At 42.5% G+C, this 23292-nt stretch overlaps 1 protein-coding gene across 3 annotated transcripts in view; it reads right to left on the bottom strand.

Moving 5' to 3' along the window:
• Positions 1-23292, bottom strand: part of szt2 (SZT2 subunit of KICSTOR complex) — a 96497-nt gene that overhangs the window by 18573 nt on the left and 54632 nt on the right. For 2 of the 3 annotated variants that reach the window (XM_083970689.1, XM_083970690.1), the window contains 14 exons: positions 20340-20519; positions 18734-18925; positions 18347-18546; positions 17302-17468; positions 15384-15481; positions 14875-15007; positions 13427-13554; positions 11166-11213; positions 9020-9141; positions 6990-7175; positions 3776-4031; positions 3607-3686; positions 1849-1974; positions 198-400 (listed from right to left, as the gene is read on the bottom strand). In XM_083970689.1, coding sequence (XP_083826815.1) covers positions 198-400; positions 1849-1974; positions 3607-3686; positions 3776-4031; positions 6990-7175; positions 9020-9141; positions 11166-11213; positions 13427-13554; positions 14875-15007; positions 15384-15481; positions 17302-17468; positions 18347-18546; positions 18734-18925; positions 20340-20519 — 2119 coding nt within the window. The remainder of the gene's footprint in view (positions 1-197; positions 401-1848; positions 1975-3606; positions 3687-3775; positions 4032-6989; positions 7176-9019; positions 9142-11165; positions 11214-13426; positions 13555-14874; positions 15008-15383; positions 15482-17301; positions 17469-18346; positions 18547-18733; positions 18926-20339; positions 20520-23292) is intronic. The other variant, XM_083970691.1, reaches the window with a different exon arrangement.

Here is a 23292-nt window from a genome sequence, read left to right as displayed (position 1 = left end):
GTGATACGGCTCTATCTCCCTTGTTACTGCACGCACAGTCGAAGGGATGGTGTCTATCTGCTTGTCATGGACTCGGGAGTGAGGCAAGATATGAAAAAAAAAATGTTGACGTATCCCTTTAACACATTCCAAACACCAGTGAACAGAGGCACCGTCTCAAGTTGACAAAATATGGAAAATGAGTTGCTGATCCAGACCTGCGAGCTGGAGACTGAGGCCGGACCTGGACCAGGATGAAGCCCATGCTCTGCAGGTACTGGACGTACTGCTGGAGGAAGGTGCTGGAAATCTCCAGCAGCCAGGGCTCTTCCTTCAGGCGGCTCGGCAGCATGTCGGCTGAGTCAGTGCTGTAGCTTCGGTCCCGTCCTGATGCCGTGGAGTCACTGGAGCGATGCCGTTTCTGTCACACACACACACACACAGTCATTATACATCTCTGAAAGGCAAAAATAACAGCGTTCCCACTCTTTTCTTGAAATCATTTTCCAGGATATTTCCAGCATCCCCTGTCCCATTCATAGAGAAGTGTTCTTTTCGACACTTGTACCTTATTCTGGACATGATTGTTTCTATGTTTATTCCATAAATCTGATTTAAAGATGTGCAGTCTATGGCTCTAACTTATGAAATAATCTCTTACATGCTTAGAAATTGTGACAAATTTATCACAGAACAACACAAACATGTTTTTGTTTTCAAACCACACTGCCAGAGAGAAAACCCTCCTGCTCACGGTCCAATACTAATAACACTCATCAACTCAAACAAACTCTAATTATCTCGTTATCTCGGTCTGAAAAAGTCAAATAGAGCTCTGGCAGCTGATTAATAATTTTACAGGACATCTCAAGCTTTTCCAGGACATTTGACTTTTTTTCCTCATTTTCCATGACTGGAAAATTAGTCAACAATTTTCCAGGTTTTCCATGTCTTTCAGGATCTTACTCTGAATAAGATATAGATGTTCACTTTTCAGCTGAAATAGTTCTAAACTGAACTAAAGGAGTCATCCTTCTTGTATGGTTTGTAATGATGCATTTTTTATTCACTCTCAGAAAAAGTTTACAAACTTAACAACTGAATAGGACCAGAGCAAACAAACTTGAGATGTGAAAAGGCTCCTCAGAGTCCAGACTACAACTCCTACAACTCAAAAACATCTGGCACTCCAGAGAGATAAAAGAAGTAACTAAAATAAGAATCTTCAACTCCAACGTAAAATCTGTCTTGTTCTATGGAGCCGAGACCTGGAGAATGTTGAAAACCACAATCAGTAAAGTGCAAACCTTCATTAACAGCTGCTTAAGAAAAATTCTGAAGATCTACTGGCCAGACAAGATTACGAACCAAGATATGTGGGCAAGGACGAACCAAACACCAGCTATGGACGAAATAGGACGAAGAAGATGGAACTGGATAGGACACACACTTCGGAAACCAGCATCTAACATCACTAGACAGGCTCTAACTTGGAACCCACAAGGGAGGAGAAATAGAGGCCGGCCCAAAAATACCTGGCGGAGAGATCTCCAGGCTGACACCAAAAAGATGGGATACAACTGGTCGCAGATCGAAAAGAAAGCCAGTGACCGAGTGCTCTGGAGGTCCCTTGTCAATGGCCTATACCCCAGCAAGGGGTGTCAGGCGTAAGTAAGTAAACTAAAGGAGTGATCATTCTTATATGGTTTGTAATGATGCATTTTTTATTCACTCTCAGAAAAAGTTTACAAACTTAACAACTGAATAGGACCAGAACAAACAAACTTGAGATGTGAAAACGCTCCTCAGAGTCCAGACTACAACAGTCTCACGTCCTGCGAAATGCTGATGAATGACTGTCCAGCATACCTTCACTGGAGGCTGAACAATCTGCTCCTCTTGGATCTGCTTCCTGAAGATGGGGTCAAAGAGGAGAGGGGTGGCGCAGTAGTGAACCAGCCTGGACGACTGCTTCAGGGTCTCCAGGTCCACCGCCTGTTCACATACCAATGGTTACTGTTGTTGTAGGATAAGATGACACTACACAGGACACACTAACACTTAAGACTCAAGAGCATTCAAAGGCGAGGTCTCAAAGAGTTTCATACTGTAGCTACTCAGAAGAGGACATGTCTTGTTGGACGGGCTTCATACAGTAAATATAACACTGGTATGTAACATCACCTGATGTGATGGTCACAACTACGGCACCAGACAAGCCTTGAGCGGTGTTTTCACCAGTAGAGTTGGTTTCAGGAAAAGACTGAGAGAAAGTATAATACAGAAAGCGATTTTTTGGACTGCATTTAATTTTTAGACTTGTTTTTTCTTAGTCTGTTTTTTCCTATTCTGTTAGGAGTTTCCATATGTCTGCTTCATTTATTTTCTTTTTTTCTTGTTTTATTTATTTTTCATTTATATTTACTTTTCCTTCTTTTCTTCCAAGTTTAGTTTGGTGTATTGTTTGTATTTGTTGATGCTTTATTAACACATGACCCAGCTGTGCATATGGACTTTTAAAAATGTTAATATTGAAACAAGGGGGATCTACGACAAACTAATAAACTAATATAAAACTTTTAACGAACCCAGATATTGGCATTTCAAAACTCAGCATTACTGAGTGGAGTAATTTGTAATTCATCAAAACCAGAGAGCAGTGAGTGGCACCATCCCATAGGCTCTGTCAGATCTCATTAGTTATAGTTAATATTAGGCTGATACTGAATGCTGAAGTCAGACTTCCTCTTCTCATCCAGTTTGTTGTTATAATCATGTTGTGCAATCATGTTAATAATGGTGTGTGATACCATTTTAAACTTAACCAACACATGAGTAAAAGATTATATATATATATATATATACACATATATATATATATACACATATATATATATATACACTGTATATATATATATTAACGATCACATTCTCCGTAAGGCAATCTACTATGTAGCAACTCTGTGTAACCATACAATGAATAAAACCTGGCCTTTATAATCACATATGGTGCTGTTATGTAAAGTAAATACAGGGTTATCTACTAAGGGTTGGGGGAAAAAATCGATACAGCATAGTATCACGATATTTTGCATGGCGATATTAGATGCCAAGTATCAATCTGAACAGATTAAGAAGTTCATCTTAAGTTCATCAAAACAAATGTCAACAAAGGTTTCATTTGGAGACATTTGCAGTTGAAAAAAAGTGAATAGATCGTAATATATAGCAGTTTACTGCATTATTTTGTAATATTGTAATAATATCGTAATGCATATAAGACACAAGTATCGTGATAATATCGTATCGCAGGGACTCTGGTGATTCTCACCCCTCCTACCTAAAGCATTTAGCTTCTAGATCATCCTTAGTGGTCATCCTCACTCAACCTCAACAAACTATACATTGTAGAAATGTGATGTACAAACATATATCGCATGGATTTATAGCAAAAGTCTATTTGTCTAGTTTGACGAACCATGATGTGAGATGTTACTGTGATTTGATCTGTTGATGCCGACACACTCTACATGAGGGGAATAAATGTCAGATTTCGCAGAGTGAATTTCCCGTTCAACTGTTACAATAATGCATTTATATATGTTAAATAAATCTGTTAGGACTTACTGAGATGGGCATGTTGGACTGTGCTGACCTCTGCTGCCAAGTCACAAACAGGTTCTCTATCTTCATCTGCTTCTCCATTTCTGTCAGGACAAAGTCAAAGTTACCACTCTAGAAATATTCTAATATTTACATCACCCTCCTCATCATCAGCAGTAGTAGAAGGATTAACCTCTCCGTTCAGTAGCTTTGATGTCTAAGAGCTGGCTGCCATGTCGGGCCACCACGTCCCCCTCCATCAGCGGTCGGATGGTGCAGATGTCTCTCAGAGCCTCGTCAAAGGGAAGCAGCTCAGAGGGGAAGTGGAGCGGAGCCAGACTGCGGCCAGAGCTGCCCAGTCTGCCCTGGTCTTTACTGGGGAGAGGAGGAACCGCACTACGCAGCAGAGCATCGGGTTCCATGGAGGGGCCGAGGAACGGGTTAGGGTTCTGGACAAGACACGACAGAGGAAATGAAAGACAATCAATTGAAGACAGGCTTAGGGTGAGGGTTCAAATCTGAGCTGTGAGCCTGAATGGTGACACTGTGGTGTTGTGAGAAGAGGCAAGGCAGTAAGGACAAGATTATAAAGAATCAAGTGAAAGTTTGTGTGAGAAAAATCAGAAAAAGTTCCCTCAAGGTGTTACTGAGATACTCATTATGTTTACATGACAGTAAAAAAAAATTATTGTTTTAAGGGATAGTTCAACATTTTGGCAAATTGGCCCTTTGCCATAATCCCTATAGTCATAGCAGCAGGTTTGTTACCTTTAATTGTCGGTGCAAGCTATTTTTAGAACGGCGGAGCAGAGCCGCGAAACCAAGAAATCCCATGAGCCTCCGTAGTGTAACAAACCTACTGCTATGACTACATGTATAGGGATTATGACAATGGGCCAATTTTCCAAAATGTTGAACTATCCCTTTAATCTGACAATAACTGGACAACTGAAGTGCATAGAAATGCCTTAGTCTGACTAATATTGGACTTCTCCAAATCTGACACCCAGATAATGCAATTGGAAACTGGTTTTCTTCTGCATGTTGACGCCTTAATCGGACTGAAACTGGACAATGCATGTGACATGCTTCACAACAGTAGAGACGGCACAAAGTGTGGCATAAAAGCCCCCCCCCCCCAGAAAAAAACACCATATCAGTGCATTTTACACTGTAGTGCAACCAGCGAGAAGATGTGTTTTATTTTGTTTTTTAAAAGAAAAAGAAAAAAAAAGGGTGTGGTTAGGGTTTGGGAACTATAGTTGAGAACTCCAAGTTATTTATATCTAGTTATTTACTAGGTGACAGAAAAGTCAACAGGACAGGGCTCTGTATTAACCTGTGTTGAGGAGGAGAACACCATCAGTTATTTGATTTTCCCTGTTACAACTGGGACAAGGACAGAACTCAGATAAGACGCTCGAATCGAGCTATGAGCACAGCTCGACTTAGCTGCGTATGTAAATGTAGTGTGTTGAGAAAAATGTGACTGATGGACAACCTCAAAACAATATGCCTCTAGCTCTGACTGTCACAGGTGGGAGGACGAACACTGGAGGCTGCTGAGCCCTGAGTAAAGAGTCTAAATACTGAGGTTCATGTGAGATTTCACTTTTCCCTTTTAACACATTTGCAAAAAAAAATCTAAAATGCAGTTTTAAGGAGTGAGGGAAGATTGACAAAAAATGTAATAAAAACAAACAAACATCAATATTCAGAATTAAAATGTTCACATCAGGCTGAAACATGGCAGTAAAAGAGTGAAGGGTGTGATACTTGACAGCTCTACATGTGCTCCGCCTGATAGATGCTACAGACTCCACACTTAGTAACTAGTGATCTGTGGCCACTGAATGGAGGAGGTCCAGTGGAGGTAGAGTGGAGAGTTGTTTTTTTTTTTTTTTTACAAACTATATAATCATATATTCACCGCACTGCACATTAATGTTGATTGGTGTTAGTGGAAGACTCGGATGTCATGAGAAGTGCTCGTGTGCCCTGGTCGCTGTTGAGAGGAACTTTTGGGCGAGTTAGTTCAGTGGAGCAGGTCAGGGACCAGATGCCCCAGTGTGGCAGAGTGTACTGTGCCCACAGGCTGGAGGGTCAAACTGTGCACTGGTGCTCCCTCTGCTTCTCATCAGGACCATGACAGATGAAGCTCTGTTCAGGCAAATTTTCTGCTGCTCTGACTCTGCCTTCTGTCCACACTCATTAGTCATGCAGTGATGAAGAGTGGGCCGTCGGAGGGGAAGTTAAAGTTTGTTCCTTCCTATTCTTTGAGCTTGTTTTGTAATTGGCTGGAGGGGGGGTGTGGGGGAGCTGAAAGGCCATTTGGAGTCTTTCTTTGCTGTAAAGTGCTGCTCTAATAAACCCCTGTTTCCGCCTGTTACACACAGCAATGTAGGAAAACACTGTGCATGACATTTTTCTGTATTTCTAACCTTTTCTCATTTAAATTCAGCTGCACTGCGAGCTGTATGTCTACATCACCATGCTCACACTAGGGGGGGCCCTGGGGCAAAGATACTCTGCTGGGGCCTTATTAACCCAGCCACCCCCACTCATTCTGGATGCTATTCATTAAACTAGTGGCTACTTGATTAAACACTAGTTCATGTTGGACTGAGGATCCAGCATCTCATAAATTAAATCACAGGTGTTTTTGGAGATGTCCACACACTGGCCCTCATTTATCAACTCTCCCGCAAGGATCGGCATTTATAAATCTGAACGTGACCGTAGGGTACGCAAAAATCCTGACCAGGTGTTTTTTTTACTTCAGATTGTACTGGTATATCATTTTGAGACAGGACTTCTCGTACGCGGCGGAAAAATGCTGATTAATCGTCCCTCATTGACAACAGTGTACTGCCTGTGTCTCAGTGCAGCGCGATGCACTAGTGTTTCTCAGTTTCTACTGCATCTAGTGTACTTAATGGGCATTTGTAGCTCATACAGCCCCACTTCAAAAAAGATGAACTATCCCTTTAAATCCAGGGGTGGACAGTAACACAGGACTTTCTCTTTAATATCTGTTCACTTTTTTTTGGGAAACTTTTTTGGCAGTGGCAAATCTAATGATCTTTAGGGCCGTTCCCACCACAGGAACTTTGGGGTAATTTTATTACCCCAAGCAGGAACCGGACCATCTCCTGGAACTTTTATGGGGGATAAACAAGTCCCTAACCCTAACCCTACTGCAAGTGACCCTGAAAAACTGTCTGGAAAAATGGATAAATAGAGATGTAACCTGATCTAGTCTGAGGCAAAAAAAAAATAGTTGGAGGGAAAAAACCATGAGGAGGTTAAAGATGCGACTGTCAGAGGATTAAAGAAACTAATGGAGCTAGCAGTGAGTGCTCAACATGCAGCTGATGTTGTGTCACATGATGCATCAGAATCTCTACCTGCTTGGAGTCCATCTCATGGAGAGGTGCATCCGAGAAGCAGTGGTGGTGGAAGAGGCCCATCTTCTGGTTGAGCAGGCAGTGGACCACGTGAGCCCTCGCGTTCTGCCACTTCACCAGACGGACCAGCTCCCGGTTCAGAGAGGCGCCCAGATCCACAGACCAGTTGTAGCTGTACAGAGTCACCTGTACGGAGGACGGTTAGAACCAAACACAGGATTAACGTCATTGGCAATAATATAATAATATGACAAAACACAGATGCCACTGGAGCAGTGTAATACAACAAGGAGAGAATCGCTGCTCAGTGAAACTGACATGTGGTCAAGGTTTACAGCAGAGCCCCATCAAGAGTCTTATGGAGCATTTCATTAAGACTTCATCCTCAAAGATCACTGCCTGCATCCCAGATGATCACACATCCCAGCTGGCCTGCCCCCTCCCTCAGGCCGGCTGGGATCTCCATGAAGAGAACCATGTCTGCACGACGATGGGAAATGTATCAAATATGAAGAGGACAGCACGGCTTAAAGGAATAGTTCAACATTTTCCCTATAGACTATAGTCATAGCAGTAGTTTCGTTACCTTTAATTGTCGGTGCAAGCTATTTTTAGAACGGCGGAGCAGAGCCGCGAGCTGCTCAGAGCTAAGCTACAGGGGCTCATGGGATTTCTTGGTTTCCCTCATCAAACTCATCAAATACACAATCCAACAACTCCAAAACGCTCTGGTGGACAAGTTGTGACCTGCACATTCACCACGCTATGAGATAATAACGGAACGTTACGAGACAGAGTTGTTTTCGAGGCAAATTCATGCAAAACCACTGATGCGCGTTCCTGTCGGGGTCAGTTTTTCGGCAAGCAATTTCTGCATTTTCCTCAAAAACAACTCTGTCTCATAACGTTCCGTTATTATCTCATAGCGTGGTAAATGTGCAGGTCACAACTTGTCCACCAGAGCGTTTTGGAGTTGTTGGATTGTGTATTTGATGAGTTTGATGAGGGAAACCAAGAAATCCCATTAGCCTCCGTAGCGTAGCTCTGAGCAGCTTGCGGCTCTGCTCCGCCGTTCTGGAAATAGCTTGCACTGACAATTAAAGGTAATGAACCTACTGCTATGACTATAGGGATTATGGCAATGGGCCAATTTTCCAAAATGTTGAACTATCCCTTTAATGAATGGAAATCTGCACTCAAGTTAGTGGGATTTGTTACTGACTTTCATATTAATGTTTATACCAGGCTTATTCGTCAGTGCTGTCAGGATAATCATCACATGCTTACAAGGTTGTAAGTTAAACAAAGCAAAGTAAACTCCTTTTATATCTCTGGAAAGCCAGTCCACCAAGCAACTCAGAACTAGTGTGAATACCAATAGGAGAATATTGCAGGGGATTTTAGCACAGGTTTTGGGTGCTACCAACATGTTTAGATGTTTTGCTCATTCCATGGATACATGATTCTTATAAGTTGTACCTGGTTGTAAATGTGACTAATCAGGTTATCCAAAGGGGAAAACAGATTGCCTGAAATAATGTTTTCAAACTTTTTTTGAGGAGTTTTGTTAAATAAAAAGACATGATTTATATCAATTCATGTATCCTCTAATTTCATCATGTTATACAGGCCTGGACTACAAGAAGAGACGGTTATAATGGTTAATCTCTCCAATAGTGTCATTGTGTTGGTCATAATAAAGAAGGACTCATTCCTTGTGTTTGTTGAATAATACAGAAAACTAATTGCATATTAGTTCACGATCTAAAATCAAAACTTTATGAACTGTATTTTTTTTCTTTCATTGTCTCTCTGTCTGCGTCACTCTCTCTCTCGCCCTGAAATGTCCAAACAGGGATGTATAAAACCAAAACGACTTGTATGCTGCAATGCTGCTGAGTGTATAACCAGTGTGTGAGTCTAACTCAGCAGAAGTAATCAAGGTAAATACAAAACAAGGTGTCAGAATCCTCTGCTTGCTCTGTGGGATGTTTACAATGCAGAAGCTTCCATACTGTATGTCCAGTCACCTTTTTATCCAGGATGCTGATGTAAAGGAATCTCTGTCGTGGGGCCAGTCCCGCCCCGGCCTGGCTCGGACTGAACCACTCGCTCTGCTCCAGAGCCTCGAAGCGCTGGAATCCCTTATGAGCTGAGGAGAGAGAAACTGAGTGAGACCGCAGGGAAGTGTGAGTTAAAACACACGGCACACTGTGGTTCCCCATGATCCCTCATCTCTTCATTACAGACTGGAGGAGTCCAGTAAGTGGACAGCACCAGACCATCACACTGCATGGTTTGCACTGAAGTACTTTTCGTTTGTATATTTGCTGAGGGACATCTGAGCCTTTGAGTTCTGAGGCCAAATGCAGTGAATAACATACATAGAGTGAAAGCTTTAGAAGAAACAGTGATGCTGGTTTTTAAATTCACACATTTATGGGAGAAAACATGTGCTGAGCAAGATCAGTGGAAGAGAAGAAAAAAATAGAGTTCACTCTGTGCATTCTAGTATCTATTTATATGTTCAGGTCATTACGTCTTAGCAGGGGAGAGGAGATGATGTCAGATCTCAGAGATAATAGTGTTTCAGTTTCCATAAACTACAGCAGCAGCTTTCTGGATTACACCTCTGTTTATCTATTATGGTATGTATTTTATCTTCATTCTGTCTTTTAAAGTAAGACATGATTGGGCCGTGTTTTCATGCAGGTGTGCAGCACAAAGTGTGGCACCACACACACACACACACACACTCAGTACAGAGGGTTAGGGTTAGCAAGAGCCAAACAAAGTTCTTCAACATACTTGCAAAATTATATCTGAAGAGCGACAGCGTATTAAAATTGCCGGTCATTTTAAAGTGACAGACAGTATAGGCTAAAGGCCAGGGGCACACTGGATGTGTAGCGTGTGTGGGACACTCTTACATATTTTTCATGTGTGTGTGCACAAGTATCCTAGCAGAAAGAGACGTGACTATCGTCTTCTCTGTCTAGGCTGAATCTGAATGTGACCGTATGTTTTAATATGAACATAAATATATTTCACAACTGCATGTGGACTCATTGGCTTTTATCAGAAATTAATTAAAGGGATAGTTCAACATTTTGGCAAATTGGCCCATTGCCATAATCCCTATAGTCATAGCAGTAGGTTCATTACCTTTAATTGTCGGTGCAACCTACTCCTAAAACTAAAGGGATTATGGCAATTGGCCAATTTGCCAAAATGTTGAACTATCCCTTTAATAATGCAGAGAAATCCAACATCAGTGGTCAAAAAACTCCACGCTCATGCATCCGGTGTGTTCCCAGCTTAACTGCAGTCCAAAGACAGGTGCAGTCCAGGTCTGCTTTACACTATCCCTATACATTGGGAGTTACAAAAGTAACGCAATTCGTAATGCATTACTATTCGGTGTAACGCAGTAATATAACGCATTACAATTAACAGTATGTTTATTTGCTCCTTTTTGTTAATTCATCGGATCAAATTTCATTCTGCGTTTGCGGCCACCCAGCTCTCCTTCCACTCTCCATGGTGGACACGATTACAACACGCAAAATCGTCATTTCAATCCTGCAGTTTGGACGTGCTGTTATTTAGGCAGTTACTCTTAGTAGATTACCCACAAAACGTAGCTTTAGTAGCTTTAGAGGCCTACACAGTCATTATGCTACATCACCCTCCACTGAATGTATTATCAACAACAATAAACTACATTTTATAATCATATTTCTGCAGTTATTTTGGCAAAAGAAACTCAAAAGTGATGCAAAAGTAGTGTTACACATTACAATTCAGACAGTAATATTATAATGTAACTAATTACTTTCAAATGACAGTAACTATATTTTGGATGTAGCTTGCCCAACACTGTGCCTATATAAACACTCCATCTATGTTCTATTATATTTACATTAATGGTGTTTAAGGTGTTCCCACTGAAATCAGGCCAATAAACCTAAGTCACTCACACCTTGTAGCTCACACCTGGATCCATAGAAACAGGGCCCAGAGTCTTTGTTTCTGTCTGAAATCACCTTTGTTTTGAAAGCTGCTGGTTTTTGGACAGACAACTTAAATAAAGAAAAACAAAATAATATCTTTATAAGAACACTGATTTATAACATCCCATCAGCATCAATGTGTCAAGCTGAGAGGCAAACTTACGTGTGAACCTATTTAGCACTGGGGTGTTTTCCTCATCTGAACTGTCCTCTGCAGGTAGACAGAGATGGTACAAACAGCAAGGCGGCATGGACAGTGAAACACAGAGCTCGACACAAACTGATGGAAGCGGACACTTGCAAAATAACACAGGTGTGTGAGACAGCTAGCATGGACAGAGAAACAGAATTAGCAGCAAGGAGAGCATGTTGAAAGCTTCCACACAAAACACTCATGCTGGGTCCTCGTTCTTCTCACCGTACACAAGATGTTAGCAATGTACGCGCTTGGTTCAGATTCAGCTACAGCTACAGCTACCTACAGCTACAGCTACAGCTACAGCTACAGCTACAGCTACCTCTCCCTGGGAACTGTTTCAGACTGTCGGGAGATCGATTCCCTTTCAATTCTTCACACTTGGGACTGAAACGAAGAAGTTACCTCCAAGTCTTCTCACCTTCCGAATAATGCTGCTCTGCTGTATAGATGAGGCACAGAGACTGGCTGATGCTGTCTATATTTTAAGCTCGTTTGTAGCGGAAGCTCCCAGTGTTGCTCTGCCTGAATCTCGCGCGATTTGCAGAGCCGTGCAGAGCCGTGAATTTGCCGTGAATGCAAATGACTGACACAGGCAAAGCAGTGAACTGAGACACTGGGAGCTTCCGCTATAAACAAGCTTAAAATATAGACTTATTTAATTTTTTTCGGAACAATTTCTCATGTTGGGGCTTCAATACAAGAGGGACATTACAGACGAGCAGGATGGAGGTATTTGGATGTTTTTTGGTGTGTCTTTTTGGACGAAGAAAAGTGAGCCCCGTTCGCTATCGTCATATGGCAATGCAGTGCTGCGCCGAGCCCCTCTGTAACTCAGAGAAGGCACGGAGGACTCTGAAACTTCTCCCAACCCTTAGTCGACATGAGGGTGAGTAGATAATGAGTGAAATTTCAATTTTGAGTGAACTATCCCTTTAATGTTCTGTGTTGTTGCCTAGAGTGTTAATCCGACTCAGGCCAACGAAACCAGGCTTGGTAGCCTCATTAAAGTGGCCAGTAAGATTACTGGGGGTAAGCTGTGCTTACAGACACATGGTCAAAAAAATCATCCTCTTGGACAGAGTTTGAAATGTTACCCTTGGTCATCAGCTCAGACTGCCCTTGTGACCAAAAGATAGAATTTCCCTTTTGTTCCTGCTCAGTTGTTACATAACAGATAGTATTCTGTTGAGAGAGATCCCTATTTGCACAACTTAGTTAACCTGTCCATGTTGAATTAACTCTTGCTCTGGCCATCACACCATACTGTGTGTTGATGTCCATTAGTACTGTATGGGTGCTACGTGTGTCCCTATATGTGTGTTTATGTATGTAAAACCTGGCTGCAAATCAATTTCCCTGTGAGAGTCTAACAAAAATACATTGAACGTAGGACCACAATGTGGAGCCCGTTGATCTGGACTTGTTATGAGGGGTTAGGACTTTCAAACAGCCATTCACAGAAACATGTGTTTCATTGGTGTCTAGGTGCTTCAGATTAGTCTCATGACTCCCAGTTGATGGACATGTAACTGTACGTTCACACCAAAAGCTTCCAAAGTGTCAAAAACGCTCGAGGGTGGGCGTCAGACAAGACAGCTCCCAAAACTGCAAATATTTTCAGCCGCTTTGGTCGCTCGTCAGGTGACTGACGTCCAAGTTCGATCGCGCTGGTCATTGGGGAGCTGAAATACAAAAAAAAGAAAAAAAAGGCAGACGACGGACATCTCTATTCTGACAGGCTGCCGCCGGTTGCCGCTTAACCGCGTCATAGCTAATTACCCTAAAGTTAAACCTGGCTCAACTTCTCATCTGGTGACGCTTTGGACGCTTTGGACGCTTTGGAAGCGCGGCAACGCCTGTTGACGCTTTGGACGCTCAGTGTCGCCAGGCGCTCATTGAAAATGAATTGACTTCCGGCGTTTTTGACGCTTTGGAAGCTTTTGGTGTGAACGTACAGTAACACTTCAAACACATTTGCTGTTGCAGTTGCCTTGAAATGTTAGTACCTGTGGGCTTCTACATGCAAGTTACATATTGGAAGCAAAGAATTAAACATCAGGTCATGAGAAGGTTTCTGGAACAAAACTGACTGACTACATGATGAAGTTGCATCATGGACTGATAGGCATCCCTAGTGTATACTGTACACTCTAGTAAGCAGAGGATGAGCATCAAAGCAGAAAGTGACACTGGGAATATTCACACACACTGGTGGGACCAGTTACCTTGCTCTGTGCTACAATGCCACTGATGGAAGTTGCGGCCAATGAGAATGAAGCTCCTCGTGACGTCCGGCTGGCTGAGGTTCAGGACATGAGTGAATGGTACAAATGCGTCTCCTGATGGGGGGCAGCTAAAAGGGTTGAAGGATGGAGAGAAGCATTATCATGATGTCCATCTACAAAGAAAACACACAGTGCAGTGATGGACTGAAGGTTTAGTCTATCTGCTGTGGAGGACTAGCTAGTAAATAGCCGCAATGCCTGCCTAAGATCATTAAAGGGATATTTGAACATTTTGGCAAATTCGCCTATTGCCATAATCCCTATAGTTTTAGGAGTAGGTTCATTACCTTTAATTGTGGTTGCAAGCTGTTTTTAGATCGGCGGGGCAGAGACGTTAGCAGCTCACGAAACGGTACTTTCACCTTTCCCTCGAAACTCATCACATACACAATCCAACAACTCCAAAATGCTCTCATGAAGAAGTTATGACATGCACATTCATGACGCTATGAAAAAGTAACATATACATCAAGCAAATACTCTGAACTATTTGTGTTTTTTTGACATCACTCCGCCCAGCAGCCGTGTCTGGAATGTAGTTCCGGCTACGCATTTGCCTCGAAAACAACTGTGTCTCATAATGTTCCATTATTATTAGATTAGATTAGATATCTTTTAGATTAGATATCTTTATTGTCATCATACAAAGCATGACGAAATTATTGCCACCCATAAACGGCGCATAAATAGATGAAAACATAAGGTACAAAAATGTACACATTTTAAATAAGACAATAATACACAAACACATCAATAGCACTCTTAGAGCGCACTATCTGGCCAAATCAGCCCGACGTTGGCTCCAAGTGAGCCCTTGTGTTCAATGTGATCCATGAGGACCAGACTCGCTCAGTGACAGGTTCAGAGTTCTGACCCCCCATTTCATAGTGTGGTGAATGTGCAGGTCACAACTTGTCCACCAGAGTGTTTTCAATTCAATTCAATTCAATTCAAAAAACTTTATTCATCCCCAAGGGGCAATTAAAAAGCACACTGAGCAGTTCAGGTAAGATCACAATAAACAGCAAACACTCACACATACACACACACACACAAGTTGGAGTTGTTGGATTGTGTATTTGATGAGTTTGATGAGGGAAAGGCGAAAGTACCGTACGCCTCCGTTGTGTTAGCTGAGCAGCTCACGTCTCTGCCCCGCCGATCTAAAAACAGCTTGCACCGACAATTAAAGATAATGAACCTACTACTAAGACTATAGGGATTACGACAATAGGCAAATTTGCCAAAATTTTGAACTATCCCTTTAAGACCTGCAACATGCAACAGCGATAAAAAGTAAATATCACGGCTTTAAGGGGAAGTGTCACTCTGCCATCATCAACAATCTCAACAATGAAGGGGGAACATTTCACACACAGAAAACTCACCTCTTCTTTTCAAAAGCCTTCACAGATGTATCACTGGCCAGGGAACTGACCAGGTTGACAATCTCTGCTAAAATGGATGGCAGCAGGAAGTGTGAAGCTGTTTCAGCCGTGCACTGCTGGATGGAGGGGCAGCCTGGTGATCAGCCGTCCAATGAGAGGGAACCAGACAGACAGAGAGTGAGGGGTATGCAGGAGGTAAAACATCATCAGGAGATTCAGTCTGTCTGAGTTTGGACACATTTCGTCCCCATGACAAAATAACAGCTGTGCAGGAAACATTCACCAAATGTTATTCTTCTGACCAATGAGAACTGATGTAATAATGTAATAATTCAGTAGTGATGTGATTATGTAGTGATGGCCATCGAGTTGTGAAGGGTCAGAGCATCACCATCTGGACTGAATCACACAGCAGGGGCTCAACTGAAAATCTGCAGATCTCGCTTTACAACTAGAGAACTCACCAGCATCTATGAACAAGTTTTTTGAGCTTAAATGACAAAACTTACCAAGTTTAGCCATGAAGGTCATCCATGGATTGCAGGTGTCCTGGTAGACTGGGTGGAGAGTGCCCACGTCTCCCTCCTCCAAATGAGACACCTGCCTCCTACACAAACACAAGACATCCACACTAAATGAGACTGTAACACACTGAGAGACCAGAGCTGAACCTTGGTAAGAGTTTACATTTCTTTACACTCAAGAGCTGACAGTTCTTCAGGTTGTTAGTCCAACTGAAATAAAGATGTCTTAGGTATAATTTTAGTCTAGAGCAACTAGATTGATCTTTCTGATTTACTTATGGGATGATGCTGTTTGTGGAATTTTAAAGTGTTTTGTTAAAAACACACCTGATCAATGCCACACAGAATGGAACTGTGTAAACTGTTGAATTTGTGTATGATGCATCTGATGAAGCAGGAGGTACAAGATGCAGGACAATAAAAGTAGGATTGGGGCGCCATGCTGTATAGCCCAGTGGGTTGAGCAGGCGCCCCAAATGCAGAGGCTACAGTCCTCACTGCAGCAGGCCCCGGTTTGAATCCTGAATCTGGTGGCCCTTTGCTGCATGTCATTTCCCCTCTTAGTGCCTCCTGATTTCCTGTCTCTCTCAACTGTACTGTCAAATAAAGGCAAAAGCCGCAAAAACATATGAAAAAAGAAAAACATAAAAACAATGTCCAACTTTTGGAAAAAGAAAAAAAAAAAAAAACCTCAGAGAAAAATTTGAATATACATTAATGAGGAAACATGACTTGTACAACAGAGACCTTCAGGTTAGATTTCTCTGATTTCACCTGCTCACACCAAACGGACAGAGAAACTGACTCCTGTCTAATTGGGATTTAAACCAGCTTTACATGTAATGTTAACTTTTTGGGCATTTTTGAATTATAATATGAAAGACGGGGGTGGGGGGGGGGGGGGGGGGGGGGCTACGAGTGCTCGTGGTGGAAACAAAGGAGTAACTCCAGGTGTTGCGGGGTGCTCTTGAAGTTGAATTTTTTTTTTGAGAGACGAAAAAAGCACAAGGCTTGCTTCAGGCACTCGCATGCAGGAGACAAGGTGATGCGTAAAAAAGCCTTTAATAAATAAATCGGTGCCGTGCATTGCCGGTCCGGGCATGGGATCCCGTTTGGCCCCCTTCTGCTTCCATGGGATGGCTGGGGGTTCGGGGCGCCCCTGCTGCCCTGATGGATATCACACTGGCCCCAGGCCCCTGATGGGCTGTCAACAGTGTCCACAAGCACATAGGCACACCCTCCCTGCACCTTCTTTCATGCACTATATCTACTGTATAGCTCAACATCTATCTTCCCCCACTCCTCACTTCTTTTTTTTGTTCTCACAGTCCTTCACCTCCCCCTTTTCATTTCACTACGGTGTAGCACACCCCTCCCTGACCTACAGAAGTATAACTATCGGAAGCTACATTCCAGGGAGGGCAGGTGACAGTCACTTAAGTATATAAACAAAAAATGCATAAAGCTCTGGATATGGTTTCCACCCTTGTGGTGGTAATCCACTCAGACAAAAATAAATAAATAAATAAATAAATAAATCAGGGCATGGATACAAAAGAATGCCGACCAGTTTCGACCGACACGGTCTTCTTCAGGGCGTGGGTTTTTCGTCTCTCTATAATATGAAAGAATATGAAAACAGGTCTGAGTTAACCAGGGTTTTTTCTGCCTGAAAATCTGCCTCTGAATTTGTATTGCAGTCTGTAGGACAGCTGAATGGTTCTCCCATCGCTCTGAGGCTCATTGTGCAAATCCTGTCAGTCACTGTGCTTTGATTAACGCACTTCATGAAAGAATAGTTATCAACCTAGACAAAATGATGTGTGTGGAGACAAATGAGTGACCAGGAGAAAGACAGAGTTGATGTTACTGATGTAACAACACAGTGTGTGTTGTGTCCCACCTCTGGGCCTGCTCCAGCTCCACAGCCACAGCCTTCTCCTGGCTCCACTGCTGCTTGATGGTCTCTGTCTTGTGTCTCCGTCTGGCCGGTCGGCCCTCCTCCCCTTTCTCCTGCACGATGTCATCGGTTGTCTTTGGGCTCCCGAGCTCTGACGAGTCTGGTTTACTCTGCGAGGACGGGGGAGGAATTCATTTAACAACCAACTGGACTTCGTCAGACGGTCTCAGGTGATTCTCATCAAAACCATCTCCAACTCGGTGCTCAGTGAATTTTGCACCAGCTGGAGCATGTGATATGTTTCATAATGTATAAACGAATATATCAAAGTTCTGAAAGTATTTGGAAATGATATAGGTCAGTGGTTATTTCCAAGATGATAAGTATATATTCCCAGTCATTTCATAACCCCATTACTGAAATGGTACATGAGCCACAACTAGCTCCCCCCGGTAGACAACAACCTGCTGCACAGCTTTGTATAGTTTTTGATTATAATAAAAATAAAATAATGGAACAATAAAGAGAAGAAAATAAGCTGGGAGCTGTGTTACATTCTATATGACCACTGGGTACTCGTGGTATGGCAAAAAGGCTCGGGGTACGCAAGACAAAAACGTTTGGGAACCACTGATATAGGTTATTGATTATGAATCAGTGAGAGGCAAACTGTAGGAATGCTCTGATCACAAATCACACCTGAAAGATCTGAATCTGTAACTGGCAACTCTCAGAGGGCTGGTTGTGACTAGTTAAGCATGTTTTTTTTTATCTAAAAAAAACCAAACACATTTAAATATGTGTTTTATTTTTACTGTGGACCACCCAGACTCCATATATGAAGCAAACAATCCAGTCAACAGCTGCCCCTTTAAACCCAACTAAAGCAGATTTTTACATCACTACTGATGAACAGACAAAAAAAACCTGAATAATATGAGCAGGTGGTTTCAGTTCTGATCATTTTCCAAAATAAAACTAGTGTTTATTTCACCCAATTATACTGACTTGGAATAAATGTTTATGTAAATGCTCGTGTGCAACTAACCAGTATGTCCCAGAAACTCCGGCGGGTGCTCTTGCCAGTGGGTGTGGTGGACTCAGGTGTGCTGGTTCCCGTCACTTGGGTGCTCCCAAAAGCCTGGGTCAGGCTGATGGGAGAGGGGCTGGATTTAAAGACCCGGGAGCCACTGCGCTGCCTCGGGCTGTCCTTCACTTCCTTCACCTCAGGCAGAGGAATCAACAGACCTGGAAACACAAGTGATCATAAACGTGAAACACAGTCCAGCTCTCTGAGTGTAGTATATTCTGTGTAGTAGTTCTTATCGGACAAAAAGAACAAAGATCAATTTCTGAACAGTAAGTGGTTACAGAAATATCACTATATGACATCGATAACACACACAGCCTGGAGGTAGATGAACCGAGGCCTCACCTTTAGCGTCGTCTTTCTGTGCTTTGGTTGCCGGCCACAGCACGCCCAGACACAGAGGATTTGGTAAGACTCTCAGCTCCATGACGACGTCGCAGAGCGCATGGCGCAGCGCCCCCTGCAGTTTGTCACTCAGCTGTAGGGGGCTGATGTTGCCTTGTTCCCAGATGTCAAAGCGCACATACAGCTGTGGCTCTGTGAGAGGAAGAGCAGACACAACAGGACTCGGTTTTTACACTTTAATGTCACTGGCTGAGAAAAGAACAGAAGCGCAAACATAACATCACTGATTTAGTTCCTAATTGATACATTCATATTTAGTTAATTTAGTTTTATAATAACAACCAATACAAAGATCAATAAAGACTTGTATTGTATACTGTACCATACTTTATTACTGTATTGATGAAAAAAGATATCGCACAGGTCCAGTAGTAGGGGTGTAAGAAAATATTGACACTTAAATATCACAATATTTCATTTCGTAATACTGTATCGATATTCAAGAGCACTGTATGGATTTTTTATTAAGAATCTACATGCAGACATTCAGGGCAGTGGTTCATTTTGTGTTGCATTTCAAACTCTGACTGCTGGTTGGCAGCAGCCATTCAGCCGCTGACTCCTCTCTAACTGAACAATGAGATCTTGCAAGAGTACAGGTCTGTGACTCATCACATGCTTCAGCGCTAGCTAACCGTGCACAGTCTAAAAAGGGGGAAAAAAATCACAATATATGGTCTTGCTTATAGTATCGCAATATATTGTATTGTTGCTCCTGTATTGTGATACGCGTCATATTGCCTGATTCTTGCCAATACACACTGGTCTATCTAGTAGTAGACATATGGTGACAAACTCACTCATATGCCATAGATATTAATAACAATATAAAACAACACAATAATATTTTCCTCTACTATTCCTGTACCAACCCTGTAAGGTCAACTTCTAATATAATATTATATTTTATATCAATTCTATCCAATGTTTCCTCTACACTAATTCAGTAGCACACTGCCACTGCTAGATTATGAGCAATGTCATATACCAATGGGCACTTAATGATTTTACTGGGCAGTGTGAGATTCATGTCTCATTTAGCTTTAAACTTAAAGGGATAGTTGACATTTTTTTTTAGAAAATTCTCCTGTTGCCATAATCCCTATAGTCATAGCAGTAGGTTCATTATCTTTAATTATCAATGCATGTTGTTTTGAGATCGGCGGGGCAGAGACGTGAGCTGCTCAGTGAACACAATGGAGGTGAATGGTACAGGTCCCCTGTCCCTCATCAAACGCATCAAATATACAATCCAACAAGTCCAAAAAGCTCTTGTGGACAAGTTGTGACCTGCACATTCACCACATTATGAAATGATCATGTATAATTATGTAACATTATGACAAATGAAGTAAATACTCTGAACTACTTGTGCTTTTGAAATGGCGAATTGTTGAACTAAAGGAGTATCAGCTATTATTGTGCAATCCATGTTAATTTGACCTGGCACCTACAGTGTTTTTAAGACCAGTCACCCACTAAGAACCAGCATCAACCATCAACAGAGGCCAAAACTAAGAGCCCAGAGCTGTGGATTAGGGTTTACCTGTTCGTGGACCGACAGCGGTGGAATTCACTTTAACCACAGTTGTTAGCTCATCAAAATGTTCTTGTTGAAGGGGGGTGGCACAGTCCTCGGACTTCTGCAGTGTGGCACAGTCCTGAGCTGGAACCTGAAGCGGGTGACCATGGGCATCCATGAATGAGAGGGTGATGCAGGCGATACCTGAGAGAGCAGGAGGACAGGTTGAAACCACATGGAGACTTCTGAAAAGCCTTTCAACTGAAATACGGTCAATGCATCAGGTTTTCAGATCATACTGCCTCCCTGTCACAAACCATTTTCTTCACAGTTATACAAAGTTAACTTCACATTGCTACTGAATCAATTTCCTTAGCAGATGTGAAAAATGCAACATTTTGTATAAATTACCACAAGGTTCTATCTACTGTATCTATTATCTCATCAATGTGCACTGTAGAGCCTGATAGTGACTTTGAAGAATCAGTTTGAACCCTCTGATGCTGCATCTCCTCACAACAGCTTTGCACAGAGAAGTCGGCCACACTGTTGCCAGATCTATTCACTTTGACATGGCATTGGTTTATTAATGCACACAATGAGTGAGCAACACCATGCATGCAGGGGGGGCGTGTGTCCTCTACTCGCAAGCAGCAGAGACAGCAAACACTAATGCAGTTCAGAAACCATTGCAAACACAACATGCTTCTTGTGCCACAACAGTGACACATATATTTTTAGACCTGTTTCATTAGTAGCTGGAAGCTTAGCAACTGAAACATCTTTTGTTTTTGATATGTTTCTATATCTAAAAAGGATATAATAGTACAGTAGATTTCAGAAGTTGACACACATGAAGTTCACATTACATTTATATATTTACAGGACCATGATGCCCATGATTTTATTCTACTGTGCTTTTATTAAAGGTCCCATATTATACAGTTTTTCACCCATTTCACATAGGTCTAAATGGTCCAACCACATTGCATTTGGAGTGTTTTGCCCCAAATCAAACTGTGGTTCTAAATCTCAGGTCTACTAAATCTCTAAAAGTGTCTCTCCAGAGCTCTCCTGAGAACGAGCCGTTTCTGTGTCTGCACCTTGAAATGCAAATAAGGTGTAAACCACGTCTACTCTACCCCAGAGAGGGTGGGGTTTTCACTACCAGAACCATGTGCTAATATTGACATTGGGAACAATGGCTCGTCGGGATGCAGTTGCCATGTTTGTTTATCGTTCCGGGAAAAAATCTCATCGGGCAGTACCGGGAGGTGGAGTTAGCTGCAGCTGCATTTCCAACTGGCTGGTTTGGGTACATAATGGCGAAAAAGCGAAGCAATCAATTAAGGGAGTGGAAAGACTTTTTTCATCTCCAGGCATCATGAAAAGGCCACGGGAATATATAAATGCTACAAATCCAGTATAAAGTGGATTTTGCGTAATATGGGCCTTTTAAAATGATTTTATCTTTCCCTCTGGCCTCATGGTTTGGAAAGCTGTCTTGAAAGAGCAGGAATACTCCCTCCCAAATCTTAGATGGTCCATCAGCTGACTGACAAGTCACAGGTTATTCCAGCAACCACACCAGTCACATCCATAGCTGGCTGGATTCACGACTCCAACTCCTTGAACTGTGAATGTCAGCACCTTCCTTCTGAATGAAGGTTTGTGGTCCCACAGTTTAGAACAAATGGTACAAAGATTTAACTTTCTGTTAAATTGCCCCTTGGGGACAAATAAAGTGATTTGAATCTTGAATCTTGAATAACTACCAAGACAAGAGCGCCTGGACTTGTGGAAAACCAATGACAAGAAAACATTCCCAAAATTCTCAACTGCAAATTTCATTGTTCAGAGAGATAGATAGAGAGAGAGAGAGAGAGAGAGAGAGAGAGAGAGAGAGAGAGAGAGAGAGAGAGAGAGGGTGGGGGTGGGGGGGTGCAGGCGAACATCAAAGAATAATCAACGTTTGAAACAAATCCTGTAGATTGGCTTGATACAACACATACTTGTTTTAAAGGTCAGAAAACAGTTTCCAGTATGTGGAGGTAAGAATAAGAATGCCCATCTGTGTGGCGCTTTCAGCTCAGAACACACACCATACACTAAGCCAGGAAGGACTACATGGTTCATAGTGTGACCAGGATGTTTCTAGGACAATGCTCTATGCAGATGACACCACAGTAGAGCTCTGTGGGAATGCCGTCCATAAAGAAGAAAACACTGTTATCTACAGTAAAATATGGTGGAGCCTCAGTCTTTTTGTGGGGCTACTTTGCTGCCTCTGGTGGTGGAGGCATACACATATCAATGAGCTGAAAAAAAGAAGAAGAAAAAAAGGTTCCCCGGAGTCAGGAGTGAGGTCAAGATCTTGAATCTTTCACCAGGACAACAACCCAAAGCTCACATCCAGCAGCACAGAAAACAGCTTGTGGGTTCTACAAGTGAATACCACTTCCACGTTCAAAAAGCTGCAATTCTCCGGCGGCCACTGGGGGCTGGGACCAGAAGTGAGCAATTCTCCATTGACACCCATGTTAAAATAGCCGACTTTACAGCTTAAAAAACATATTTACAGCCTGGTACATTTTATTTTTTTGGTCTCTACCGATAGTTTCCACCTCCGTGAACATAAATGGGGGCGTGGTTACGTTGAGTGACAGATTCACAGACAGTAACCGGCCGTTAATTGGTTGCTTCGAGTTCATTGGGTGGGTTCTCGGCAGGCTAACTGCTGCACATCTCCAAATATGGAAAGTAGACTACCACTAAAATCCAAGATGGCGCAGTTCAAATGCCCGTAGTGGGAGCACAAAACAGACTCCCCCAAACGAATGGGTGACGTCACGGGTGCTACGTCCATTCTATTTACAGTCTATGGTTTAAACTGGTCCTGACCCACACCCCTTTGAAAATCTTTGGAGACAGTTGCAAAAAAGGACTACTGGCGTAAGAAACGTCTAAAAAGGCTGTA

This window comes from Trachurus trachurus, assembly GCF_905171665.1.
Source record: "Trachurus trachurus genome assembly, chromosome: 4".
NCBI lineage: Eukaryota > Metazoa > Chordata > Actinopteri > Carangiformes > Carangidae > Trachurus > Trachurus trachurus.
The sequence above is the reverse complement of the archived record's forward strand: the minus strand, read 5'-3'. Positions and strand labels throughout refer to the sequence as shown.